Source organism: Pecten maximus, chromosome 1 (genome assembly GCF_902652985.1).
Source record: "Pecten maximus chromosome 1, xPecMax1.1, whole genome shotgun sequence".
NCBI lineage: Eukaryota > Metazoa > Mollusca > Bivalvia > Pectinida > Pectinidae > Pecten > Pecten maximus.
The window spans coordinates 42,610,720-42,637,388 of record NC_047015.1 but is presented as its reverse complement, the minus strand read 5'-3'; the positions used below and the strand labels follow the sequence as shown (position 1 = coordinate 42,637,388).

At 34.9% G+C, this 26,669-nt stretch overlaps 1 protein-coding gene across 1 annotated transcript in view; it reads right to left on the bottom strand.

Annotated features, from left to right (window-relative positions):
* LOC117344230 (prolactin-releasing peptide receptor-like) overlaps positions 1-23,134 on the bottom strand; it is a 34,545-nt gene extending 11,411 nt beyond the window's left edge. Inside the window, exon 1 of the mRNA XM_033906943.1 lies at positions 22,361-23,134. Within this exon, the coding sequence (XP_033762834.1) occupies positions 22,361-23,110 (750 nt within the window). The 5' untranslated portion in view covers positions 23,111-23,134. The remainder of the gene's footprint in view (positions 1-22,360) is intronic.
* Positions 23,135-26,669: the final 3,535 nt, after the last annotated feature.

Genomic DNA, 26,669 nt, shown 5'->3' with positions numbered 1-26,669 from the left:
ACTGCAAAACATAATGATTGTTTTTAATTGTAGGTCTGTTCGTCCGTCTTTTTGAGTAAACCACGTCATATATTCAAACTATTGATACAAATCTGTTGATGCATGCGTTGTACAGTCCACGCATAAATTGCTTGTCCTCTGGTCTCAAGCCGTTAATTACATAAGCCGTGACGTAGATTGTGTCGGTAACTAATATACACCAAACACGTGCTGTGGGTGATATATATCGGTACAGACACAAGAAAGACGTAAAGGGAGGCAACTACAACACTGACGGAGATTTGGCGTACTGTAACATACTCCTCTTATCAGCTTGGATGTGAAGTGAAAGATTTGTAAGATAGTGTTCTGTTGTGTTACTGAAAATGTTTAAGAAGGAATTCGGAACAAACTACTTTGGCTAGAGGTAGGATTAAGGCTATATTATTGGGTATAAAGCGACGCTTGAACTGATGTTTTCTGTAGTACGTCTGTTCCTCATTAGAATGATTTATGGCTGTCGAATCAATAAACCCCACCAAGTCGGCCTTGCACTTTTTAAATTAAACTAACGTAACTATAATCTTATCTTTGTTGCACAACATTATCGTAAAAATTCTGTTCTTCATCATTGTGGATGATTAAGCATAACGTCTATCACACGAAAACATTCCAAGTGTATTTTGTTGTATACCAAACTGTAGAGGGATTCTTGTACTTTCTGTATAGAGTCTGTATGTTGTATGTATAGTGACTGACATTTTGAAGTCTACCCACACAAGACCTATTATGTTGAAGATTTAACGTAATTGTTTTATCAATACAAAATTGAGAATTATCTTTATAAGTATACATGTACTTATCTTGGGTTGTGGCAAGGGCTTTTGGGTAATAACCCTCTTACATCAGTGACATGGTCTAGAAGGATAAAACTGCTATGATGCAATTTTATACTCGTTATTCGGCATGCACTCTTCCCATTGCTTGTTTCATGCTTAAAGGTATCTTTGTTAAATCATGTGATTGCAGCAGCATATATATTCGTTGGTTTGTTTACATATTCTACCATGTGATATATCGAAACAATCGGAACGTCTTTTTTATACAAAATACCAGTTATTCAAAACAGATATAAAAGTGTTATGGTGATCTGTCAAATAATTGCAATCTACTTCATCGTATCTAATCAACATCTATTGATCATTAATGTGTAGAAAACAAATCAGTTTAAACGAGTTGAAATGGATTTACTTCCAGTTGAAACTTACCCTCTGACTAGTCAAGGACAGCAATCTAGTATCCTTAAAAATGAATTTATTCATCGCTATACAAAGTAAATGTTAATTGATTTTACCAATAATCAGGGTTCGCCCTTAATAAATCATGAGAGCGACAAAGAGCACCGACATAATAACAAACCCATAATTCCAACTCAAAATCGAAAACCGATAAAACGAGGACGTGATATTTACTCAGATAAAGATATGTATGGAGATTCTTAAAGAGCACGAACAGAACAAGACCAGGCACTCCGGAAGAATACGCGTCTTCTGATTCATTGCCAGTCAAATCTAAGTTTTAATGACAGAGTCCACTGTGATCATCTGTTCATACATTGTGAGATTAATGTATTGCTTTCAAAACGTTAGTTCAATCATCAAAGATAACTTACGTCAAATGACGTAAATTATATATTTATGACGAAGGAAGATAATGCTTTACCAGCGTCCAGACATCAAGCTCACGATCTACGGCACATACTCGCCTAGCCAGAAACGCCACAGCCTTAACCTCTGCGCAATAATCACGTTCTAAAACGAACGTTTTAATGGCGCAGTAATTGTCGGCTCTAGTCGTTTGTACATATATATGTGTGTGTGTGTGTGTATAATGCCTCTGTCCGTTTATTATCTACGCGGGTCTTATCATTCACGGAACTACTTATACCGATCCTACCAAACTGAATTGAGTAATGAAGTTGAACAAAGAATCTTGATTCCTGGGGATTTACAGAATACTAAGTTAAGCTGACCTTCATACAAATTTAATACACTGTGAATTTATCTTTTTTTTTATATTAAGTGGTTGATAAATTGAATAGATATAAATAAATAATAAACTTCAGTGCTTTCCTCAGGAAGATCACATGCTATCACCTAGCTTTGTTACTTATTCTTGTCTATTGTAAATATACTGATATACTCTACGGCGTGGATATTACCATCACGGTATACTGACGTAAATATTAACACGGTACGATTACTATGTTCTAATTCTACGCTCGAAATGCCGATGTCAATTGTGTTAATTGCGTGTTGAACACTGTATTTGAGTAACATTGACCATTCAGCGTCACCCTTACATATCATATGCATATTTGAAGGGTCAGATATTATTATCTTTATACATCAATATGTAAATAATGACATATTAACAAAAGTGTATTCTTAAAATAAATCGCGATTGTACGATGTCAAATTAAGAACAGAAAGATTAATAGGGTATATAATTAATATTGTTCCGCGACACACTGTGTTCTGGAAGGGTATCAAATATCATGAATAATACCAAAAAGAGAAATTCCTTAAAAATAATAACCAATCTTCGCAATAAATCACGTTCAATCTCGGTACAAGTTGTACACCCACTTCTTAGATTTACTGTCTCCTTCTGGCCATTTATGCTGGTTTCCATGTATCCATCGACCATTTTAGCAGTTGCTTAACGAAATTTATCTTATATTATCTTATATCTGATATTATGAAACATTTTTGATTGGGTTCTTGATTATATGTGCGAATAGACTTTTGCATATCTCAAACAATATTTAAGTCCAGGGGGATTTTTTTTATGAAGGTGACAGACCGTAGCCACAGAAACGTCACACGTGAAATACAACACTAGTTGTGACATACGAAAGTCAATTCAGAGTCGTACAATGGTAGTTCAATTATGATTATCTAACTTGAACAAGATAAAGTGAATGAAAAGAATTTATCCTTATTCGGTCAGTATAATTTTTGTATTACTTTTGATAAAATACAATTATAGCCTTCTGATAAGGTCGATAAATGGCTTTATTAACCTGAACAAATATCAACCGAGGACGAAGTAATAGTTTTGTTATAATATGACTGCATTGGTGTTTAATAAGGGGCCGCGGTGGTCGAGTGGTTAAGGTGTCCCGACACTTTATCACTAGCCCTCCACCTCTGGGTTGCGAGTTCGAAACCTACGTGGGGCAGTTGCCAGGTACTGACCGTAGGCCGGTGGTTTTTCTCCGGGTACTCCGGCATTCCTCCACCTCCAAAACCTGGCACGTCCTTAAATGACCCTGGCTGTTAATAGGACGTTAAACAAAAACAAACCAAACAAACAAACCAAAGTTTAATAATCACGCAATGTATGCAAGAAACACTCGTACATTAACTGATATATTGTATTAAAACAATTAACAGACATACCAAAATGAGCCGGAAAACAATTACTTGCCCTATTCGCACAAGTGATCTACAATGGCTATATTGTGCTGGTGTTCGTGATTTTAACACTTTCCACTATCTAACTTGCGTTTAATCATGATATGTGATGACATTCGGCATTTAGATCAATACCCACTAGCTTTTACTCTACTAATTGGACATCAAATACGAACCGTGGTTACCGAGATCATACATCACTACACAAGTCCATCTGTCTCCGTTCTCATCAGGCAGTGTTCAATAGGTCTGGGATCATTCTTTTAGGACATATTCTCCGCCTAATAAGGGCAGGTTTCGGTATAGATTCACAGTTCCGTTGAATATCTATATGTTACTTTTTCAGTTTTTATTATTTTGTAGAGCTGATGCAAAATCTAATTCTAACTTAGATTATTGTAATCAATTCGTAGTCGTCCGAACGATACACGTATTCAGTTAAACAAAATTCACTTCCTTACATAACGATCAAATAAATGTATATATCTATCTAATTTACTGTGAAACAAAGATAAAAATCAATGCTGAAAAGGATGTTACCAAATTATCCAAAAATGATCTTCAAATGCGTACGTGTTACACACAAAATACGATTACTATAAACTTAAAACTAGTTATATGTTACCGCTACAATATATACTTACAATGAATATACATATGTATCATGAAAATTGAATGACGCTTTATTTTGTAACTAGAGAGGTTAAGTTAATTAATCTTAACCTATTAACCTATTATTTAAGAATATTAGCCATAAGCCAACTATTTATAAATACTTAAGAACAAAATAGATGATAAAAAAGAAGGTGTGAATGTCAGTGGTTATTTGGGTCTGTATTTAATGGGAGGACCTCGTAAATAAGAATTTTGATCGTGATAGAAGATGAAATGTCTACAACGTAAGTTTTACATATACGGACATATAAAATATCCTGTCTTAAATATCTTATAATTGTTTATAGTTGCATCGCATGATCTAATGAACGGCAAAACGTACGGCAAAATTAACTTCACAATTCATTTGAAAATGTCTAAAAAAAAAAAAAAAAACCTAAGACAAACCTATTTGCCAGACACATTAACTAATTATTTGTCTTCTGAGAAACAGTTTAATTCCTGCAGTCAGACACGAAAACTTAGTTAGGTTTTAATCGGGGTCAGTCCAGTCATATCGCCTTCAGTAGGGACTCGTTAAAACAACACGATGCTGCCTATGTGGCACCAGAATAATGGTGACAACCAAGAGAGTACGGCAACAGGTCAACGGGAGACAACCCAAAGTACATTTTAGGTATGAGATCTGCGACGCCGCTAGAGAAAAATACCACCAGCACTGTTAGAATGATAATTGGTTGGACGTACGATGGTAGATGGTTCTTGTAATCAGGTCATTGACCTATTTTTCAGACGTAATGCACTTGTTATCTCGCCTGATGTGTCACTGGGTAAACTGTTATACTTTCTTGGTATTTTTATCTATTAATTGAAAAATGAATATCTTGAAAACAAGCACATTTTCAAACGTAAAACGAGATTTTGGACATGTTTGAAGGTATTTAATGAACTAACTGATTTTTACCCAAGGGTAATTTCATCTCGCGCAGTGTCGTTATGCTCTACATTTATTGAGCACTGATTACCATGATCTTATACGGAAAAACCGCAATATGCTTTATGTTAAATGTTTTGACAGTTATAATTCTCTTCTAATGTGTGTTATCTTCAGTTCGAAAGGAAATGTGCTAAATACTTCCAAACTGACCGAAAACTGTCCGAGGACCACATCACCTAATATTTATCATTTTCCATAATATGCAGGGTAGCTATCAAGAAAACCATGTAATGTTACTATGTTTAAAGTTAGATGGTACTGTCTCGCTGTTAACCAATATATAACCAGTTGCCAGTGTTGTATAGCATAGTTACTACACTGTACTACATATATCTATGTATCTTGCTTCTACTTCATTTAATAAACGTTACATGAAGTCTGAATTGCTTGGGTCCTTTTTTATTCGGCATTGTTAGATACTGTCAGTTTCTTAATCTTGAAGAAGAGAGCCTTTTAAGAAACACCTACGTTCATTACACGTAAACAGGCGAATGTTAACAGGGCGAATTTTCACCATCAAATCAATATCTGGATATGTGAAATGTGTCAATTCCAAATGCTGATTTTGAAAACTTTTAATCAATATCCATTCCAGTAAATCTCATTCCCTACAATTTTAGCCAAATTACGTTCATTAATCATTTCACTCCATTATATGTTTTATTCCTGTATAAAAATTATAAACAGAACCGACATGCTGGTCTGAAACTGAATTATCCTAAAAAGCTACAGTAATGAAATTAAGTAAAGAAATTAAATTTTACTTACAAAATTGGTTCCAAAAGGACGAGATCCAAGGGAAAATAACTTGGTAAAACACCAAGCCCAACAAAAATACGATATTAGAATTAGGTGTCTGGGAAAGGAACATGTTCTCAAGTCCTACGCCAGGAGGCTATCGGTGATATTTGTCATGGAAACCTTGATTATCGTAGACACGTATACAAGGCAATCAGAAATCAGGCCATGACCTTATTTTCTCGGCAGTCCGTCACTTTCCAGAAAAAATAAATCATACGCATATCTCTGTAATTAAATATCACCTTGAAGTTAAATTAATATCCATAAAAAGACCATATGATTGATAGGCGATAACCTTCAATGGTAGCCACTCAGATATGTTTTAGTCCCTTTCCTTAAAAAAGATAATAATCTGATTTGTGTGACGCTTTCGAAACTGAATTCGCTGAATATATATGTAAGACTATTAAGTTTATTTTCATGCTTAAATGTTAAAAGGTCTTAGACTTCCTAGTGTAGAGGATGGCATATAATTCGTCTAAATTGACAGATACCAAAAGACTGGTTAAAATGCAATAAGACCAATGCAATTTAGTCTGTTACATTCTATCAATTAAGTCCTCCTTGATTTAAAAAACTGTATCAAACATAATGTATATCACCAAATAGGTATGTTATATCATTACACATTAAAGAGTATTGAATACAGGTAAAATCTGTCCTACCAAAGCAGTTAGTTTGTTTGGGGTTTGCATTGTCAACACGTAAGGTATTTTAAGGATATCTGCGCGTGGTGAATATGTGTGTTTTGGAGGCTGCGGCATATTGATGTTTGTCTCCTTGTGATAGCGGGGAACTGATGGAGCGAGATCATGTAGATAAGGCATATAAACCTTCTATCCTTTTTTATATACAGTTTGTACATATTCAAATTAAAAGACATCACTAGGTTCGCCCGTTGTCAGTAAAATGTGATCGGGTGGGGAGTCCTGTAAGGTGTCCACTTCGGCAGTATGCTTCAGTGAGGTACCACTATAAAGTCGGCACCAGTCTTTCATCTATTTCCAAAACTACAAACAGCTATTTCAGGCACCCTAACACTAACTCTTACCCATACATGCAGTATATGAGTTTCTGAACAGCCAAGAAAAGGAGTTCTATGAAAGTGGCATTGCGGCCCTTAAACACCGCTTGCAAAAGTGTATATATTCTGAAGGGGATTATATTGGAAAACAATACAATATGTCCGGTAAAATTCAAATCCTTCAATATGAGACTCACAACTTAGCAATCAGCTCTCGTATACTGTTTTCTTTTTTGCCAGACAAACGTTTTGTTCGCGTTTTCGATAGCTTGAGATAAAATAAAAAACATTTTATCACGCTCAATATTGAAAAATCTTCATACAAGAAAGCAAACATTTCAGTATTTATATCATAGTAAGGCCATTATAACTAGCGACTCAAGACCGGCTTCTCAAAATTAGGAATCGTCCGATACTCACAGGTAGTTTAAATAAAAATATCTTTCAATTTGGACACTACCTATCAGCTCAATAACAGATATATGAATTAGAATATCGCTACATTTTCTGGTTAAGATAAGATTGATAATATTTAATTGATATTTTAGTAATAAACTACTTTTAAAAGATGAACAGAAGATATTTTGTTACTGGGATCATAGTGTTAGACCATACTGATATCTCAATATTTTGTCAGTTGAATGATTTATGGGTCAATATTCTGAAAAATCGTCGCTTTATGTTAATTGGTGCTTGATGAATTTCATGCTTTTCCACAAGGCAAATATAAAAAAAATGTTTTTGATCCAAAAGATGATGAATACCTTCCATACTGACCCTTCATCAGTGTGATAGAACAATACGATATGTTTATATGAATATAAAGCGACTCTGTGAGCTAATTACCATCTTCGATAAAGATTAAATCTGCATTCACATCTTATCCACGGATAGAACGTCAGTTACTCTCAAATCTTAATTTTAAACGTCAATTATTCTCAAACCATGTTATTCTTATCTCTAAGATCTGCAAATACTTTGTTCCAGCATATAAAGAGGTTCATCTCTAAACAAGCAGTTTCCATAGAAACCTGAAATCGGTCTATCGCAACTTAGTGAGAGGGCTCTTCTACAAGTTCGTATTGGCAGCACTGGCGCCTCGGATAACAAGCGTGGAGCTGTTGTCTGTCATAGTGAACTTGTCAGCAGCATTTTATGTCATTTACAATGCGATACCTTTTAAAAGTCAAATTCACTTTTAAGTGGTTTGTAATGCACTACGTTGGATCTCGTTTGTACTTTATATACTCACCTTTAATGACAAATTCCAGATTTCGTGGACATTAGAACAACTTAAAATATAGGATCTTAAGACTTTGTGATAGTGACAAATGTAAGGTCCTTTCAACACCAATATTCAGGGAAAAAAATTGGCAGGTTCTAAAGTCAAATTCTGAAGGGAAAATCGAATGTAGCAGCTGTTTTTTTGTGCCATGTTCATAACATAACGTCATTGTCCACTGTATGACGTCACAATCAATTTTTGACTGGCGCAGCCAATGAAAAACACTCCAGGACATATCAAAATAGTGAAATATACGCAAAAATATTGCATAACACTGGATAACAGGCTGATTAGGTGATAAAATGTATTTGTCCGAAAAAGATTTGTGAGGATATATGCATTTGGTACAGTTTTCGTTATTGTCGTCATTCTGATCACGGATATATGGCGTATGTTAGAATTTCCTTTGAATAACACTAAACCAAAAAGTTTTAATAAAGTTTTATTACTTTACTTCATACAGTATATGTCAGGTGGAAATATTTCGCAAAAATATACTTCCTCACTCTCGGGCATACTTTTCACCATTTGTTCGCAATGCATGGAAATGGATATACTCCTAACTATCTTTCTGCCCCACGTTTTCTTATATGTACATCTATAGAATTATCAAGATAGAAACAATTTTAAAAAATATATATATGAATCATACATGAATGTTAGTGAGAGGCAGAAGCTGTTTGCTGCACAATTTCCTCTCGTGTCTCAAAGACACTAACGTAATTCAATAAATATATGACATATGCAATATCCTGTTATTACATCCGATGTAAAGACAAATGACAGCATGGAATGTTAAAAGACAGAAAGTAAGCTCTTGTATGATTGTTTTATAGAAATGCATAGAATAAATTCTCCATTTCGAATAGCGTGTTTTCACCCAATGTTCATGTATGTAGATAGGTTTTCCTGGCTCTCCTACCGTATGAATAATGAATTGTTCTCGAGATTTCACCGTAGATTGTATCTGGATTTAATCGCGTAAGATTATATGGATGCTTCCTGTATTGCCAGATCGATGCAACAAGTGTACCGCCGAATGTATGGCTAATGACACACGCGGTATTACAACGACATGGTTTGGATATTGCAGCACATGGGTTTGTCTCGGAATGTACTTACAACAACCTCGTCGAAACTCATATTATGGTCCAAGCATTCATTTGAAAGATGCGTATCCGCGTCGGCTAGTGTCCCGTGCGGTTGGGTGGAGAGAGATAATTGGTACTTATAATACTGGTATTGTAATAACACATGTAGATGATGTAGTTTACCTTGTTTTTCGACAGGTCAACGGCTTGAAAAGATCAAATTGATACTTTCACATAGGTTCTCGTACAATATTGACTTAGATTTCCAGTTCTGTTTACACTGTGTTATAATTGTTTGCATAAGTTATATTAGTTGGCAATTTCAGCGTTATATCGGTAACATCTCGTAATATAATCAGATGGCGATGCTGGAAACTAATATTGTTAAAAGCCAGTTTGCTCATAACTGTAACGTTAACGAGAGGGTTTTCAGGTACAGTCCCATTTCGTACAATGACCCATAAAGCGATTTACATATTTAGTTTCACATATTTCTTTGTTATTAAATAGAACATTGTATAATATTTTGTATATCAGAATGAGACATCTGCAATTATTGTGCAACAAACCGGAAATTGCCTCGGAATTTCCCGCAAGCGTCAGCTTCCTTGATAAAGTATCGAATTCGCGGCGTCATGCCGCGCAACAACGCAAGTATTGAATTATGTAGTTTGTATTTGCTTAAGATTACGTCAACATCATTTATTACTTATTTTACTAATAAACAGTTTTATCATATGACTGTGTCTTTTATATTTTCCTTTACTTGCCGATTTGTAAAAATTCTCACTTTGCTCAAATAGTAGATCAACCCCTTAAAACAGGCCGATATTTGCATAATATTGATTTTTTCAAATTATATTGATGTGCAAGGTTATTTTTCAGGTCATATATGTTTTTTTGACAAATATAATATGCACATTTCCTCTGCTGTGTTGTTGGCGTCCCAAAAATATCCAAAGAGTCTTGATATTCGAAATGGAACAGCTCAGATATGAATACAGATATCAAAGGATGTAAACATTTCAAAGGCATCTCCCTTATACCGAAAGGGGTACAGTCTTTCTATATATTGTTCATGGGTTACGTTATGGAATTCCTTCTTGGAATACCTGCCATGACTTTTAAATGAGAACAAAATATGTCTAACGGAAAAGTATATATCTTAATTCCAGGCATATATATATATGATGAGACACAATACTCAGTTTCCTGCTGTATTTGTTGACGTTGACCAATCCCTCCCACACATGAAAAGCTATTGGAGAGGCTTAGTTGAAGTAAGAACCGTAGATGATGTGATGTTAGGCGGTGAATTCGTTTGGAAAAGAGGGGCGTATATGTGTTATAGGTTTAACTTGGAAGTGTACACTATATGTAAAGAAGTGTATAATAAATATGCCTTCGCCGTTTAATTTCGCCTGCAGGATTCCCCTTAAGCTTGAATGATAAAGTGGGTCCAGTATACTTTACATAGTTTGTCTTAATCGAAGTTTGTTTTGAAAAAAAAATAAAGAAAAAATGTTTTCTTTTTAAAATTTCAGAAATCAGCCTGCGTAATTCTTTGTAGATAAGGGGTGTCCGCGTTAGGAACCTTTTCAAGTGACGAAGGCTTGATCATCTATTAATGTAGAGCATATCCCAAGGGAAAATTATAACAATAATAATTTTGTAACTGCTAAAATTAAAATAAAGAGTTCTACATTTAAAAGTAATAGAATAGAAACAATTCAAATTAAGAAGAACTATATAAGAAATTCAGAAACTGAGCTTAACACGAGCTCATTATCATTTGACACATTTTACTATAACCTCACTGATTGCCTGTGTGATCTCGAAATAAGAACACAGTCATGTGATTTTTTATGATAGAGACAAGCAGGCATTGCGGTGAAACCGAAGACAAAAAACAAATCGCGGAAAAGAAGATCATACAGATAAAGGGTAGGGTGAAAAGAAGAGGTGAAATTTGGTGAAAGAAAATGTATGATTTCTTCAATATTCTTGAAGTAAAGGAAGTCTTAACAAGGGGTTATACTTTAGTCGTCTCAGAGATCAACATGCACGTAGATAAAACAGGCCGAATTATTGAGTTCTCTCGTGTCTCTTAGACAGAACATGCACATCACAGATTCTACCAGAGGGCCCCACATCAAGGTGCACCCTACCACATGCAATGATATTCTGTATATTAGTTTTCTGTTCTAGTTCCAAAGTACAAGAATAACTATTGAGATTTGTGCCAGGGACTGGCATGGTGCGCCCTCTGCCAGCTTCATCAGGCAGATGATCAGTCAAACAGCACTTTTCACCGCCTAGTCTCACCAAGTTATACATGTTGACTTCGGTTCAACGTACATGTAGGTGTATGTACGCTGTAAATGTCTATTTATTTTGTGTACCTGAGAGTACTGCAAGTTACTGAAAAATCACGTTCTGTAGTACTTTAATGTTGTGTATTAATTACATATACCAATCAGTTACATAAAAAGGAATTTTAAATGTGCATATCTAATCTTATCAGCAAAACTACAGCAATTTTTTTAAAAAAAGGTAACATATATATTTTCATACTGATAAAAAGATTAAAGTGTTCTGATAAAGTGATTTCGACAAAGCATTCTAGCCCTAGTATGAATGCAACACATGAAGGGTGTTAAATATGTCTTAATTTAATCATGTAATCTTTATCTCCGAGGAAGAACTATATAATTGATACACGTGTAATTACAGATTGGGGTAAACAAATTATAAAAACTGTCATGTCTTTGAAAATTTTATACCATTGGGGCTATAAATATACACATGAGATAATCGGTTCGTGAGGTTTCTGTTACAGAGTAATGAGCCAGTCAATCTCTGAAAATTAAATTCAAAAATTTCGATTTTGTTACTATATATAGATAGTTTTTATTATTGTAGCTCTACGGTATTTAATTAGGTTAGCACTTTTGTTAACGTGTTGCAATGTTTGTCTTATTCAGCAGTATTGCTGTTTTTATCTAGTAGTATATATCTTGGTTGATAGAGCCATATTTTCCCGTTCATTGATTGATTATACTTATGATGCCTTACCTATATGACAGTGACTTTTTATACCATCTTTACATCACCTTTCTTTGCAATGCCTCTTCCCTTTACAATGCCACTTTTCTTTCCAATATCAGTTTTCTTTATGAAATCACTTGTTTAAATAATATCACTTTTCTATACAATGCCGCTTCTCTTTACAGTATCACCTCTCATTATGATATCACTTCCCTTTAAAATACTGTTTCTCTGCACAATGAAATTTCTCTTTGAAATACCACTTTTCGTTACAAACCGCCTCTCTTTACAATATCACTTATCTTTACAACACATCTTCTCTTTACAATACCACCGCTCTTTACAATATCACTTTTCTTTGAATCTCCTTTTCGTGCTAAAAATCTCATCTCTGTTCAATACCACTTCTCTACCGTTTATATTCACAATGCCTCTTCCCTTTACAATGCCATTTCTCTTTCCAATATCAATTTTCTTTATGAAATGACTTGTTTAAACAATATCACTTTTCTTTTCAATGCAGATTCGCTGGACCAAATCAATTTTCGTGACATTACCGCTTCTTGTTTACAAACACATTCTCTTTAGAATACCCATTCTCTTTAAAATCCACTTCTCTTTACAATACCGTTTCCATTTTCAATACCATATCCCTTTACAATACCATTTATCTTTCTTTACTTTACCGCTTCTTGTTACAAACCAATTCTCTTAAGAATATCCCCTTCTCTCTTTAAAATCCACTTCTCTTTACGATACAACTTCTCTTTATAATATCACTTCCTATTACAATACCACTTATCTGTACAATAATTCTTTATAATACTACTTTTCCTTACAAACCACTTATTTTTACAACAGCTCTTCCCTTTACAATACCATTTTTTACAATTACACTTTTCTTTACATTACCGCTTCTCGTTACAAACTACTTTTCTTGACAGTAATGCTTTATTTGACGATATCAGATTTCATTATAGTATCAGTTCTCTTTACAATATCATTTTTTTTGTCACTCTCACTTATTTTACAATACCACTTTAGAAAACCCTTTTCGTTTCAATACCAGTTCTCTTCACAATATCACTCCTCTTTACAGTATCACTTTCTCTTTACAATACCCCTTCCCTTTCAAATATCACTTCTCTTTAAAATATTACTTTTCATTTCATCACCACTTCTCTCTACAATTCTACATCTCTGTACAAACCACTTATCTATACAATACCACTTCTCTTTACAATACCACTACACTAGGCACTTTTGCCTCCATTGGCGATATCGCTCCATTTGGCGGTATGGTTTTGACATTGTCAATATTACATATTTTCGCTTTTCATGACACTAATATCAAGTCAACATCTGAGTATACGATGATATACATCTTAAAACGAACTAGGTCTATCAAACAATATAAAAAGTATATGTCCTCGGTGTAATTTTCATATTGTTGTCAAGCGTGACTTCATTATGAACATGTCATTCACTTTGCATTATGATACTTAGTACATAGAGAACGTGTTTATAGCCAAACAAAGGGATTTAACCTTGGTTTATGCGTACTTGAAGAGATCAATATGATCTGCTGCTTCCATTGTTACTATTTAATTTCTTGTCTTTCTTTCAGTGCTTTGTTTTATCCACTTGATGAATTGTTAACACCCATCGTACTGACCTCCAAACAACGTGATCACCGCCGGCGTACTGATGGCTCATTCAACTGTTATGTTCAACATGACTTCTTGTTTTTCGTTTTGATTACCTTCAATATTAACGAATAGTATGGTCTGGTAAGTAGTCCGATCCATTATCGACACATTGTTTTAACATCAAAGCACGCGAGGTGCGCGAGCTGTGGAGCATGTTCCCCTGATGAAGGTTTTTTTTTTCTGTTATGTGTGTTAGTAATGCTAATCAGACGTATATACACTTGATGTCCGCCACCGATATCAGCTGATCCCAATGAATTGGTGAATCCAATGTATTATTGAACGCCGCACATGAAATATTTGTTTGTAAAAAAGGGGTGTTTTCTGACAAAGTTTTAATTTGTCGCTGTGTATGATGTTTCATATCTGATGTACAATAGTGGTACAGTTTTTATGGCATCAATGATTGAGGAAATGTACATGCTCGCGTGTATCCATGTAAATCACATAAACAACCTCGTGCTTCAACAGTAGGTCATGCTATTCATTGGAAGTCTGTCCTCGTAACTCTAATGGAAAGTCATTTGTTAACAAAACAAAATTTATCAAATAAGAGATCAGATGACTGAGTAAGATCGACACGTTCTGTACATATTAGCCTTAACTAGCAATCTTTGCCTACGAATCTTAAAAGGGGAACCAAGCTTGTTCCATGGTCTATTACATTTGTCTATAAGAACTGGACTTACTGTCGACAATGACTCAAGAACCCTGACGAGTAAACATAGCTGGTTACATAAACAGTACATTTTATACTTGATTGCTTCTGATATTGTTAAGTTAACAAGGTGTTTTAGGCTTGGCTAATATTCAGAGTAGCGATCTTAACTTTGACATCAATTATTGGGCATCGCTATTAACCTATACATGAAAACTTGGTTTGTTCTTGAATAGTGGCTTTAACTGCCTAATTGGCGACAATAATTGAAGATTCTTCTTGACACTTTTTCAGGTATTTTCGCCAACTCTTATTGCGTTTTATGAGGGTATGACAAGAAATCTCCACCCGAGAATTTGTATCATTCTGGATAATCCGACCAGTTTTTACACATTGTGTTATTTTGTGAAATGAGATGCAAAAAAACATTCCTATATTGATTCATCCAGGTTGTAAATGTCCCTGTTGCAAGAAAACATTATGTTCGCGTGTCAAAGACAAACAGGAATTTGCTTCCAATCATTCACACGGTTTCCGTACAGATATATAGCGAGGTCACGAACTCGGGTCAGAAAGCCAATGGTGTGGTGTTTTATAGACCATAGGTTGATAGCGAACTAATCATCCATCAAGCCATGAGAGTAAATTGTTAAATAAATACAATTATATTGAATGAAATCAATTTAAAATCAATCAGTTAATGTTTATAGTTAAATGTTTGCCATATGACAATTAAACTGAATGACATTAAAACCTATAAGCAAATAATCACAACACTATTTTGATTTTATCTATTTTCAGATAACAATGAATGGCTTCCTGAACCAAAATATGAAGGCATGGCTATGGTTAGGCTAACAACATTAAATGCATGGTAGGTATACAGTTCGTACTGGAAGAGTATACAAAAATAGCTCTCAGTTGTCATTGGCAATATACAATACTATCCATTAACACGTGAAATTGTATACTTTCGTTTGACAGATTTCCGATATAATTTAAATTCTCAGGAGATGACAAAGTAGACTTAGCCTTCTCCTTCCCCTCAACAAAGATACAATAAACCTATTCTAGTTTCTTCCTTTGATATAAGTGATGAAAAATAAGAATAAATCGACTGACAATGTATGTTGACTGGCTCGAATTCAATGGTGACAGTTCAGAACTAGAGGTACTTGGTCTGCTCCCCATAGCCCATATCAAATGCCTCTGAATAATTTCCCTGAACATTTGACTATGAGAAATAACAATGACGTACGGCTTTGAGCCCTGACTAGAACGATTTATCATACTGTTACAAGATTAGGTTGAAAAATAAAGATGATACCAGATGGTCCGTTGAGAGAATAAGGCCTTGATGAGGGTAACCAGCAACCTGATGAATCTTCGAATTTCATAATTTTACAGTGTTAAGATACCAAAAATAACGAGTCTTTCAATAGATAACAAGGGAAGGTAAATGTAAAATGACAACCAACTCACGTTACAAAATGCCATTTTTGCGTATACGTATATATCACGTTAATTTAACATCCCAATCGTTAATTTACTTTTCTACATAGTAACATAGCAAATCTCTGCTGGACCTTTGGTATTTGTATGTTCTAACTGATTCGATATTCGGGGACCTGTTCCTATTATCACGATTCCCGTGACATATGTTGAATACTAACAGAGATGTAGGCTAATGAAGACAAGGGAACAGGTATACGGTCGCCATCATGGTCTCAGATAAGTATTTATGTACATTCTTGTATAAAATGACGTCAGACGTTGTTACAAGTACATTGGCACTACACTAGTTCTCATTTTTAAGAATATGACATAACCCGGATGAAATAAAAGACCCGGTTACCCTGCCTATTCTTCTTGTCCTTTTTCAAAGTTTTTATGCAGATCTATATTTTAACTGTTTGCCTGGTTTTATCGGTTTTACGTTATGGGTTCGTTTTAATGTGTTTACTCCTTGCTGAATTTGCAAAAGCTGAATGATTGGCAGTGAAAATAAAAACTACACAATGTCATAATATATAGATAGTATATCTCGTCGTGAGAAATGCTCGTTAGGCACCCTTGTGTAAATTTATATGTTGGAAATTGTATCTACTCTTTTACCTAGCCAGAGTATTGTACCAGGGTTATGATCTAGGGTTATGATCTTACACGGTAATTTACAGCAATATAACAAAGAAGAATTCTTACCGTATCTCGAGGGATATTTTATCGTCGCTCAAAGTTAATTGTATATGATTTAGTTCGTTTTGGATATTTCTCTTTCAGTAAATAACTGTTTAAACAAATCGATTTGGAATAAAACACATAGTCTCCTGGGCCTTTTACCATCTGTAACTACGTGCATGTAAACCAGAAGTAGGCATGCTAAATAATGATTACGTTCTTTGGGGATGTATAAACAGACGACGTGATCGTATTCCGCGACCTGTATCCTTTAACATGCTTTCTATGTTTTTAACTATGTGGTATGGTATCTTCATGTTTAGGCGCGTATATAGCATTACAAGCATCAGGAATGCACCATCAATGTCTAGATTAATTTCACTTCGTTGACAGGCATACAACTAAAACGGGGAACACAAGGAAAAACAAAGAAGTAACACATTTATAGTTAGTAATTAAATCACAAAAATTAAAGAATGGGGCGGTTAGGAGCAATATTCAAAAATAAATGTTTCTTTTGTTCCTACATGCATTATCTTTCTCCAGTAAAATGACGACTTTATAAAAATGGCTAGCGGTATATGGAGAGAGATGTGTAACGGAATCGATGGTAAAAGTACACTGAAGAGGACAACAGTTATTGTTGTTGATAAGATGGGTGGCGCAAGAAGCATTGTCATGGTTATGAATGCGCTGATAACACTTTTTATATATTATTTAAATGGCAAATACTATGGATGCGCCCAGTCATCCTTGCGCTAACTTGTTGAAATTTGTTAATGCGCTAATGTTTACAGCATCCATGCATTTACAGTGGAAACGAATGCTTTAAGTCTTCAATGAAATGAACACGTCATGATTTTGTCTTAAAAGGAGATCAGCACAATGACACAAACTGCAATATTCCATTCCCTGCACATATACGTAAAGTGTCGTGAATCATTATCCCGATAGGAGCTGTGTATTGCACATGGCGTCAGAGGTATAGTTTTGTCAATAAAAGAGTAAACCTATTGCTGCTGTGTAAGGTCAATGACGCTGGTAAATGAATTAAAGTGTCTGAGTGATTGGGAATATAGTCCTAACATATCAATCACGACAAGCAAACAAAATCATTTTACGTTTGATCATTATACCAAACGTACAGTTCCATGGACATTGGATCTGCAATAGAGTGTGTTTTTGTTTTCACTCTAAATTTGTGGTAAGAATACCAAATCGACTACTATAACATTGACGTTACACTGGTCTATGTCCAGTTTTTGTGGTAGTCATCCAGAGACATGCATTAATGATGATTCTAGTTCCTCTATGGTGTCGATGTGTCCGGACAATAAAATGTATCTCTCCCAAGAGAGTTCTGCTGAACGATTATCAATTATAACAACTTGTAATTATATTAAACAGGCCTTCCAACCGAACCAATATCAAATAAAATACAATGCAAATGAAACAAACAGGACTGTTGTTAGGACTTGTACACAATACAGTCCCATACATCAACGTTTAACCTGCATCAATCTATCTGTCTAAATTGCTAATTGCTTACTTTATTGGTTAATTATTTCAGGTAATGCTCACTTGTATTTAAATATAACTTGGTAAGGCTTCTTTCATTAACTCAAATTCAGCTCATTGAATATTCAAAAAGGTTATATTTATTAATGGCTACACCGAAATGCCAATAGATAATGCTTATCTTATACCTTATATTGTACCTTAGTTTTCCAAAATTATGATTATCTTATATTACATTGCTTCAGTGGATGATATTCAATCCTACCTAAAACAACTAAATAATTATCATTTCACCATTATATATTAGTAAGCCATGCTAACGTTTAAAATAACTATCGAGTTATCAATGCTATTGCTTATAACACGTATTCGAATAAGGTATTACATTGCAAACACATGTGGTACTCTGAAAACACATCCGATATCACATTGTAAACGTATATCTCATACCATATACTGAGTGTTAACCTTTAGTATTAGAAATTCAAGCAACTTTAAGAAGCTATAAAATATGACATTACAAATATTGTCCAAAATTCAATATTTCACAATATCAATATTAGCACCAACGTCGCCTACTAAATAAACATTAATCTCGCAGCCCAGACATGGAGTGTGATTGAAACCAGTTGATCTTAAGATAAATGACACCTTATTCTTGGCAAGTTTTTCATTTCGATAACTTTAGTCTAGTCGCTGGAAACAAATATCCCTGCGGAAAGACATTATGGCTCATAAAAAACTGCTTTTCAACAATTTTGAGACAAAAGCCGTCTGCACTGAATTTCTTTCATAGTTAATGTTTGTTCCAACGTTTTATATGTCTGTTTATATGTCTGTTTGGTTTGATGTCTTTTCTTTTCTTTTTGTCCTTTTTGAACTGCCATCTCCTCCTTGGTATTCTGTCTTTGTAGGACGTCACCTCTACTTTGACTTGTACATACAATGTATGTCGTTTGGCTTTAGTGAGTCCTCTTTTTAATAACATCTTAATACTCCAATATTGTTTGGTTTTTCTACGCGTTAGAATTCGTATACGTTTGCTTTTTATTATTTACGAACATGTTCTATCATTCACGAAATTAAATCAAAGAGTCTTTTTGAAAAAAAAATCTTTTTTTTACTTTTAAATCATTTATGTTGGTGAGAGTTCCCAGCCTGTGAACACTTGTTGATGTAATATCATTCGGTTGTGCATATTTTCAATGTATCGATCGTACACTGCTTTGCCACACCATCTTAGCGAATACAAGAATATCAGTTACAGTAGAAACTTCAATTAAATCACTACCTGTTTGGTCCATTTTGTCAAAATGTCAAATCTCGATATTTCATTATCCTGTAGGTGTGGTATGATTTCTATCCATACTTTCGTACAAGTATCGGCGTTTGTACTATAGCTTCAGTGGCGGTTGCAATAAAAATGAATCAATGATACATATTCGGTTGAGAAGAATTCATTGCATTCGCGTAGGTTTGGAGCTGCCTCGGATCATATTCCTTCAAGAACCGTTAGCAACGTCTATATTTGGAAACAGTATTTCAGCATACTAATTTATCCATGATTCCGAAACCAATTTTCATTTCCTTTGTAGTAACATACTTGCATATAACTACAAGATATGCTAGGACTACAATATATGCTACTGAAGAAAATGTCCAAGTGCTAAAACATAGAACTGTTTTTTTTATTCCAGACATTTCCTTGTAAACAGCATAAATGAATGGAATGTTTTGCCCAGTGACCTAAATAAAATAGACAATTTCACCACATTTAAACGAAAACATATTTGTACATTAATTTCTTAGAATTTCACTTGACAACTGTTCCCAGGGTCATGTATGTAGTACACTCACAAGAAACCATTTTTTTATGTTTTGATTAACTTGTGATAGAAAACAACATATTTTTAGATTATGCTATATTAGCGTATAACTATGTAAATGCTTATGCTTATGTTAGCATGTATGTATATTGTGCTCAAGTCATTTACCTGACGAAAACAATTTTGTATGAAACTTTTTTATGCATTCTGTGATAAATCTCCATCAGTAAAGCTGCGATATTACTTTAAAATATGTCGATAGCATAACGATATTTATGTAACTTTGGTGCAAAGCTTCTATTTGATTGGTAAGAATGTTTATGATATATATCTATAGTGCATGTATTAATATGTCATATCTAACCCAATAACCTGAGGACCATGTTGAAGATTAGCCTCTGGCTAAACATCTTTTTTTATCCTAGAAAAATAAAGTCTATTATTTTTATTATATATTGTAAGTTAATCTTCTTATTTTTGTATCTCACATTAACTCTAAAATACGGCAGTCATTAATTTATTTAAATAAATACGAACATAATATGAACATAATATGAACATAATGTACTCCCATAATTTTAAATAGAAGTAGTAGATTTCCTGATCGATTCGACGTCTCCTTATTTGAGGTATCAGGTGTGTTCACGGTGAGTTCGCTTTTGGGAAGACAAAATAAACGGGAATTAATTTAAATTCTTTATGGCGCCGGGGTTGTTTGTCTTTCTCGTGACGACTAATGTATTCTTCGTTTACAAGACATAACAAGACATTGACATTACATGTAACACGAATATCTTTAGCTCATAAATATTATAATGGTCGCTACCGACACCTCTTCTACACGCGTTAAAACCACATCACAATGCGAAATCGGAAGAGAGGCCTCAGTTGGTCTTCATATCATCTTAGAATGTTTGAATTAGTCTGAAATTGGTCCCCCGTCTCCGAAACGCTTGTACTATGTGAGATATTGGGATGCAAAATCCAAAGAATGTATTGTTCTGAAAATATTTATGGATTGATCAAAAGAGTTTACGGACAAAAATGATAAGTTAAATTAACCCCTAGAGCATATGACGTTATCTTTGAATCGTCATCACATTTTCTGAAAGTTATTATTAATCATCTATCTAAGATAAAGCAAATGCTTTTAATATTATAAAAAAGTAAGTATGTATTTTATTTCCATATTTTGAAGCGTAGCTATATCCCGACTCAGCCCTGATAAATAGCATACACGCTTCGTAATGGTCGGTGCTACATTTAAGTATTTTATCACATTCAACTAGCAATAACTACGTGGCGGACCGTGCTTCCTCGCACTGTACACGTGGGAACATTAAAGTAGGATTTATAAGGACATGGTTCCGGCTGGAATAGAAAATACATTTTCAAACGGAATCTGATTGTTATCCATAAACTCATGTTGATGTTTATGGTTTGTTGTGGTATCTAAATTATCTCTTGACTCTTGTTATAATCAAAATGAATTTTAATCGAGCGATTGAAGTATGCGTAATCATGTCCGATATGGTTACATGTTGGACATATTTTGTTTAACTGTGAGGTATTGCATATTTTCAACAGCTTATCAAATACTGATTCCCGATAAGCTTTTAGTGAACAAAATCTTGAAAATAAATCAAATTTCAAAACACTCAATCCTTTGAATGTTTTCTTTTTCGTTCAAATAGAGGAATCCGATCGCTTTGCCAGAAACTTACCACTTCCAATGAAACCTTACTGGATGAATAGGAAACCGTACATTCTTTATACTGTAATACTGTCGAAGACATTCAAGTACAGCCGCAATACTTTGCGCTTAATTATATCGTTAAGTGTCCGAGACAGAATTTAAATGCCATCAACGAATGATATAGGGTTTACCAGCAAAACGTGTATTGCATTATTGACACGTATATGCTACAGGTAGATACAATTTCTGCTTATTCAATCGCATTACGCCTTAAAATTGCAATAACAATAGTTAAAAACATTTCTGCACTAAAACACAGGCAAAGTTCATTTGATCCTTCCTCCTGTGAGGATTTTATCAATATGTTAAGCTTAGATCAATATTGATGAAAATGTATTACAGTTGTCTTGAAGATAGTATGTGCCATAATTACTGATATACAATCCATTGTCTTACCTTTATTTTGGACCGCAGTTGTAACATGTCTCTCATTTGATCCCGATTTCCAGGCGTTGTTCTTTTCCATAACACGAGTCCCACGATGCTGTAAGCTACACAGAGAACCAATAAAGGTAACAGGTATATGATGACAAAGAGAGCCACAGAATACGACCTTTGAACTTGAACCGATGGCCAAATCTCGGAACATTTTATTCTTGTGGTATTTCTGATTCGTTGTGTGTGAGCGAATGGCACAACAGCTGATGCTATACATATAGATAATATCCAGGTGGCTACAATGACTTGCTTGGAACGAGCCTGGGACGCCTTGGAATAGAGAGGAAAGGTGACAACAATAAACCTGTCAACTCCGACCGCTACATTGATGAACACGCTAGCAGACACAGATAGCGTTTGCATGAACAACACAATTGGACACATTGGTTCCGAGAACAACCAGCTTTTATATATGGTATCTCCAAATGTAAAGGGCATACAGAAAACCGCCATAATTAAGTCTGCCATCGCTAGATTTATGAGAAACGGACGTAAGTCTGTCCGTGATCTCCTTCCACGTGCAAAAACGATTACTACTAGGACGTTACCAACAATTGATAGTAGTGTAGTAAGAGAATATAATAGAGAAAGAAAGACCACCCACTCCGTAGACACCATTTCAGAATGAATAAGCTCAGTTCCATTGTCACTCTCATTAAAATGTGTAGCATTTCCGAAGGCATCAGGTGTCAAAATATCTTCATCCATAGTTGATACGAAATATCTGCTGATTTTATCAAAATAATGAAATGTTTGTGTAAAGGCGCGTTCAATGTTTAATGTGTTTCGTTGAATTTATCAATCTATGAGTTTACATACATATATATTTGGTAACTTCCCCGAACAATAGGCTCGACTTCACAGAAATCTGCCAGGTGGTACATTTTCTGGTGTACTCTTACTTAATCCCAAGATCAAACGCAATGTAAAACAATCCGCTTCGTCAAATCAGGCTACTGTCAGTAGACCGACAGGGAACCTTATCGTGACTATGTGAATCCAACACCTGTCGTAAAACGTCTATTCCTAGCAGTGCACGGTGTCGCGATGCCAACTACCACTAATATGGCCTGGTTTGATGTCCTTTACTCACCGGAATGTTTGAAAAGTTGAATGATACATGCTGAACATAGAGTCATTAATTGTTAACGTCCCTAAATGGAGATAGATAGCAATGCTGTATTGCTTTGATAGTTATAAACATTACTTATCGATCACTTCCCGGCAAAGCAGCACAATTGATAGAAACAGGGCTAATATCACCTCCCGCCTGCGACAGTCCAATAACCAATGCAAACGAATATTCACAGTCCGCTTATTTTATATATTTAGGTTTCCAGAAAGTTATTACCCCTTCGATAAAAGTGTCCAGTTACGAAATCCATTGACAAATGGTTTTCTACGCAACATCCCTATTTCCTACATTGCTGCAATGCGCAAAGCTGTTCACGAAATTCTATCTTTTACAGAGTCGGCAATTTCCGAATGAAAGTGAATGTGTTATTAAGACTGGACTAAATGGTGACATTCGGACGCAGAAGAAAGCTATCAGATGTGGCATTTTAGCAATGACACGTCGATAGAATTGATCCGATGCAATAGATAAATGTCCCGACGCCTGGTGGAGCGTACTACTGAGTGAGGTGCGATGCATTCAAGTCTTGACGCCGTAGGAAAGCGCTACCAAAGGGCCAACGTTGTAATTACCTTATCATAGAGTCAAACAGCGATCAGATCTTAACCCCCATGTCCAGACCTGTTAGCCTTAGGTATATCCCCTCTGTGTAGACCTGTTCCTTTTTCTTACATCTGATAATTCGGCACTATCTGTAAAGCAGCAACACCACACAATATATTTACATGAGGGCAATAAAGAGCAGGTTCCTGTAAAATTTGGCAGTTCCAACACCTTTTTTCTAGAACTGTTTGTATACAATTTCTAACGATCTGCATTACAGAAAGGTCGGCTACAAACCTATTCAAAATAGGTTTCGCTATGTAATGATGAAGGTCGAAAAATGTCAGTAGGAACCAGACAATGATCGACCTCAGAGACTTTTTTTTTAACTTAAAGCACTAAAAAATTCCTTGGAATACGTTGGACTAGAACATGTTTGTTAAGCACACAAATGCCAACAATCATGTAATATTAGTCAGTGACACGCACGTACATATCGCGATTATGATGTCAATGAATAATCAATCAAGAAAGCGACAGAGTTTGATTATAGTATTTACAAGAAAAAACAGGATTTTCTGTACCGTTGAAATAAACAATCCCACTTAAACAAAATTTAATTGTAAAAAGAGACAAGATCGGACGGTTACGACGTTGATTTTGGTTTGTTTTTGTTTAACGTCCTATTAACAGCCAGGGTCATTTAAGGACGTGCCATGTTTTGGAGGTGGAGGAAAGCCGGAGTACCCGGAGAAAAACCACCGGCCTACGGTCAGTACCTGGCAACTGCCCCACGTAGGTTTCGAGCTCGCACCCAGAGGTGAAGGGCTAGTGTTAAAGTGTCGGGACACCTTAACCACTCGGCCACCGCGGACTAATGTTCTTCAAACCCCGAAATCATAACAAATACATTTCAACTCTGAATGCCAAAAAAGATAACATTAGCTGACAATTATATGCAAATATAACATTAAATAGTCAAAAATATGACGGATGAATTTGCTATGAAAAGCTACCAAATGAGTCATTGCAAGATGGCCATAGCCTTTTCTATTAATACAAATTCATTATCTGGAAGAACTGATCATCATGTTGCTGGTAGATTTGTTTTATTATTAATATGCGATTTTTTGCGAACCTTTGTATTCACATCGTTTATATTTTGCTATACTTCTGAAATATTAAGACTAGTTTTTGACAAAATACTCACTTGACGTTAGCTTTTCATGCACTGATTCTCCGATAACAGCAGAATACTTTCAAAATGGGGCCGTCGTGTATACGTGGAGTAACGTAACAGAGAGATGACGTCATTAATTATGTTACTGCACTTACTGACACTATTGATTTTTCGATGCTTTATTTTTTAGCATAGAAATGCAATAAAAATGAAAATGAATGGTTACCCGTTGAATATATCATACATTTCACTCATATGTGAAAATATCGATATTCTGTCGCACTCGTGAAATGCAAAAATGCAATTAATGTATATATTTGCTTATACACTTATACACCAGGTTTATTAACGTTAATCCATAAAGATATCTGAACATTTCACCTAAAGCTGGAGGCTTAAAACTCAGCATGTGCTACCTTTCATGCAAATTGTGCAGTACCGGTTGAAACGAGATTATTAGATTTAAAATATAGTGACAGCTAACACCTGAGGCTAACAGAATCAGAGAGTTACACAATCAGCCGCCTCTGATTGAATTAAACCTGTCACGCCAATACCGTTCCTATTATATAGATTATATCTATAAGACAAGATTTAATTGGAGAGATAGCCTAACACACGTTGCAGTTTTGATTGCCAACATCTATTTTCAGCGCTTCTGTTTAATACAATCTCTCACTTGCACACACTCAACCGAGGCTGTAAATTGGAATCTAAATTCTGATAACAATTTATGTAGACACTTATTATGAATCATTGTCATTTTGCTCAAAACGAATTGCTACTTAGTGGGAGGTGAGCGTTACGCAGTTAAACCAATATCCGGATGTGGAAAATGTTTACTTCAAAATCGTGTAAGCTACTATCGAGTTTTTCCATATCTATATACAAAATTTGAAGAGAAACGTTGTATCATTTACAGTCAGTTTTATCTAAAACTTAAGTGATTATTTAAAACAGCAACGTACGTCGATACTACGATAGAGTACATTGGGATAAGGATTCAACGTGATACAGATTTGTCAATAACTTTTGTCTAACTGGAATAACAGTTATTACCACAAACCGTTAATGTAAACAGCGTCAATACGGACAAACATCAGCACTACGGAGTGCCACACAGCACACTCTGGAAGGGAACAATACAATGGAAGTTCAGATAAATATTTCGGAAGAGTTACGTTAAGAGCAAATATTCGTGTGCACTTTCTTTCGTGGTTTGGGGCTTTAAAATTATTTCGTTACTAGCCCTTTCAACAATATAAAAATATATATCCAGCGGTATTCGTTATTATGATATTTGTGATTACATAGCAACCACGAAAATAACGAAAGTTTGTACACAAGGAACGTTTTAAAGAGTAGCTGTAAATAATGAACACCGTAGAAAACGTTTGAGACCGCATCTT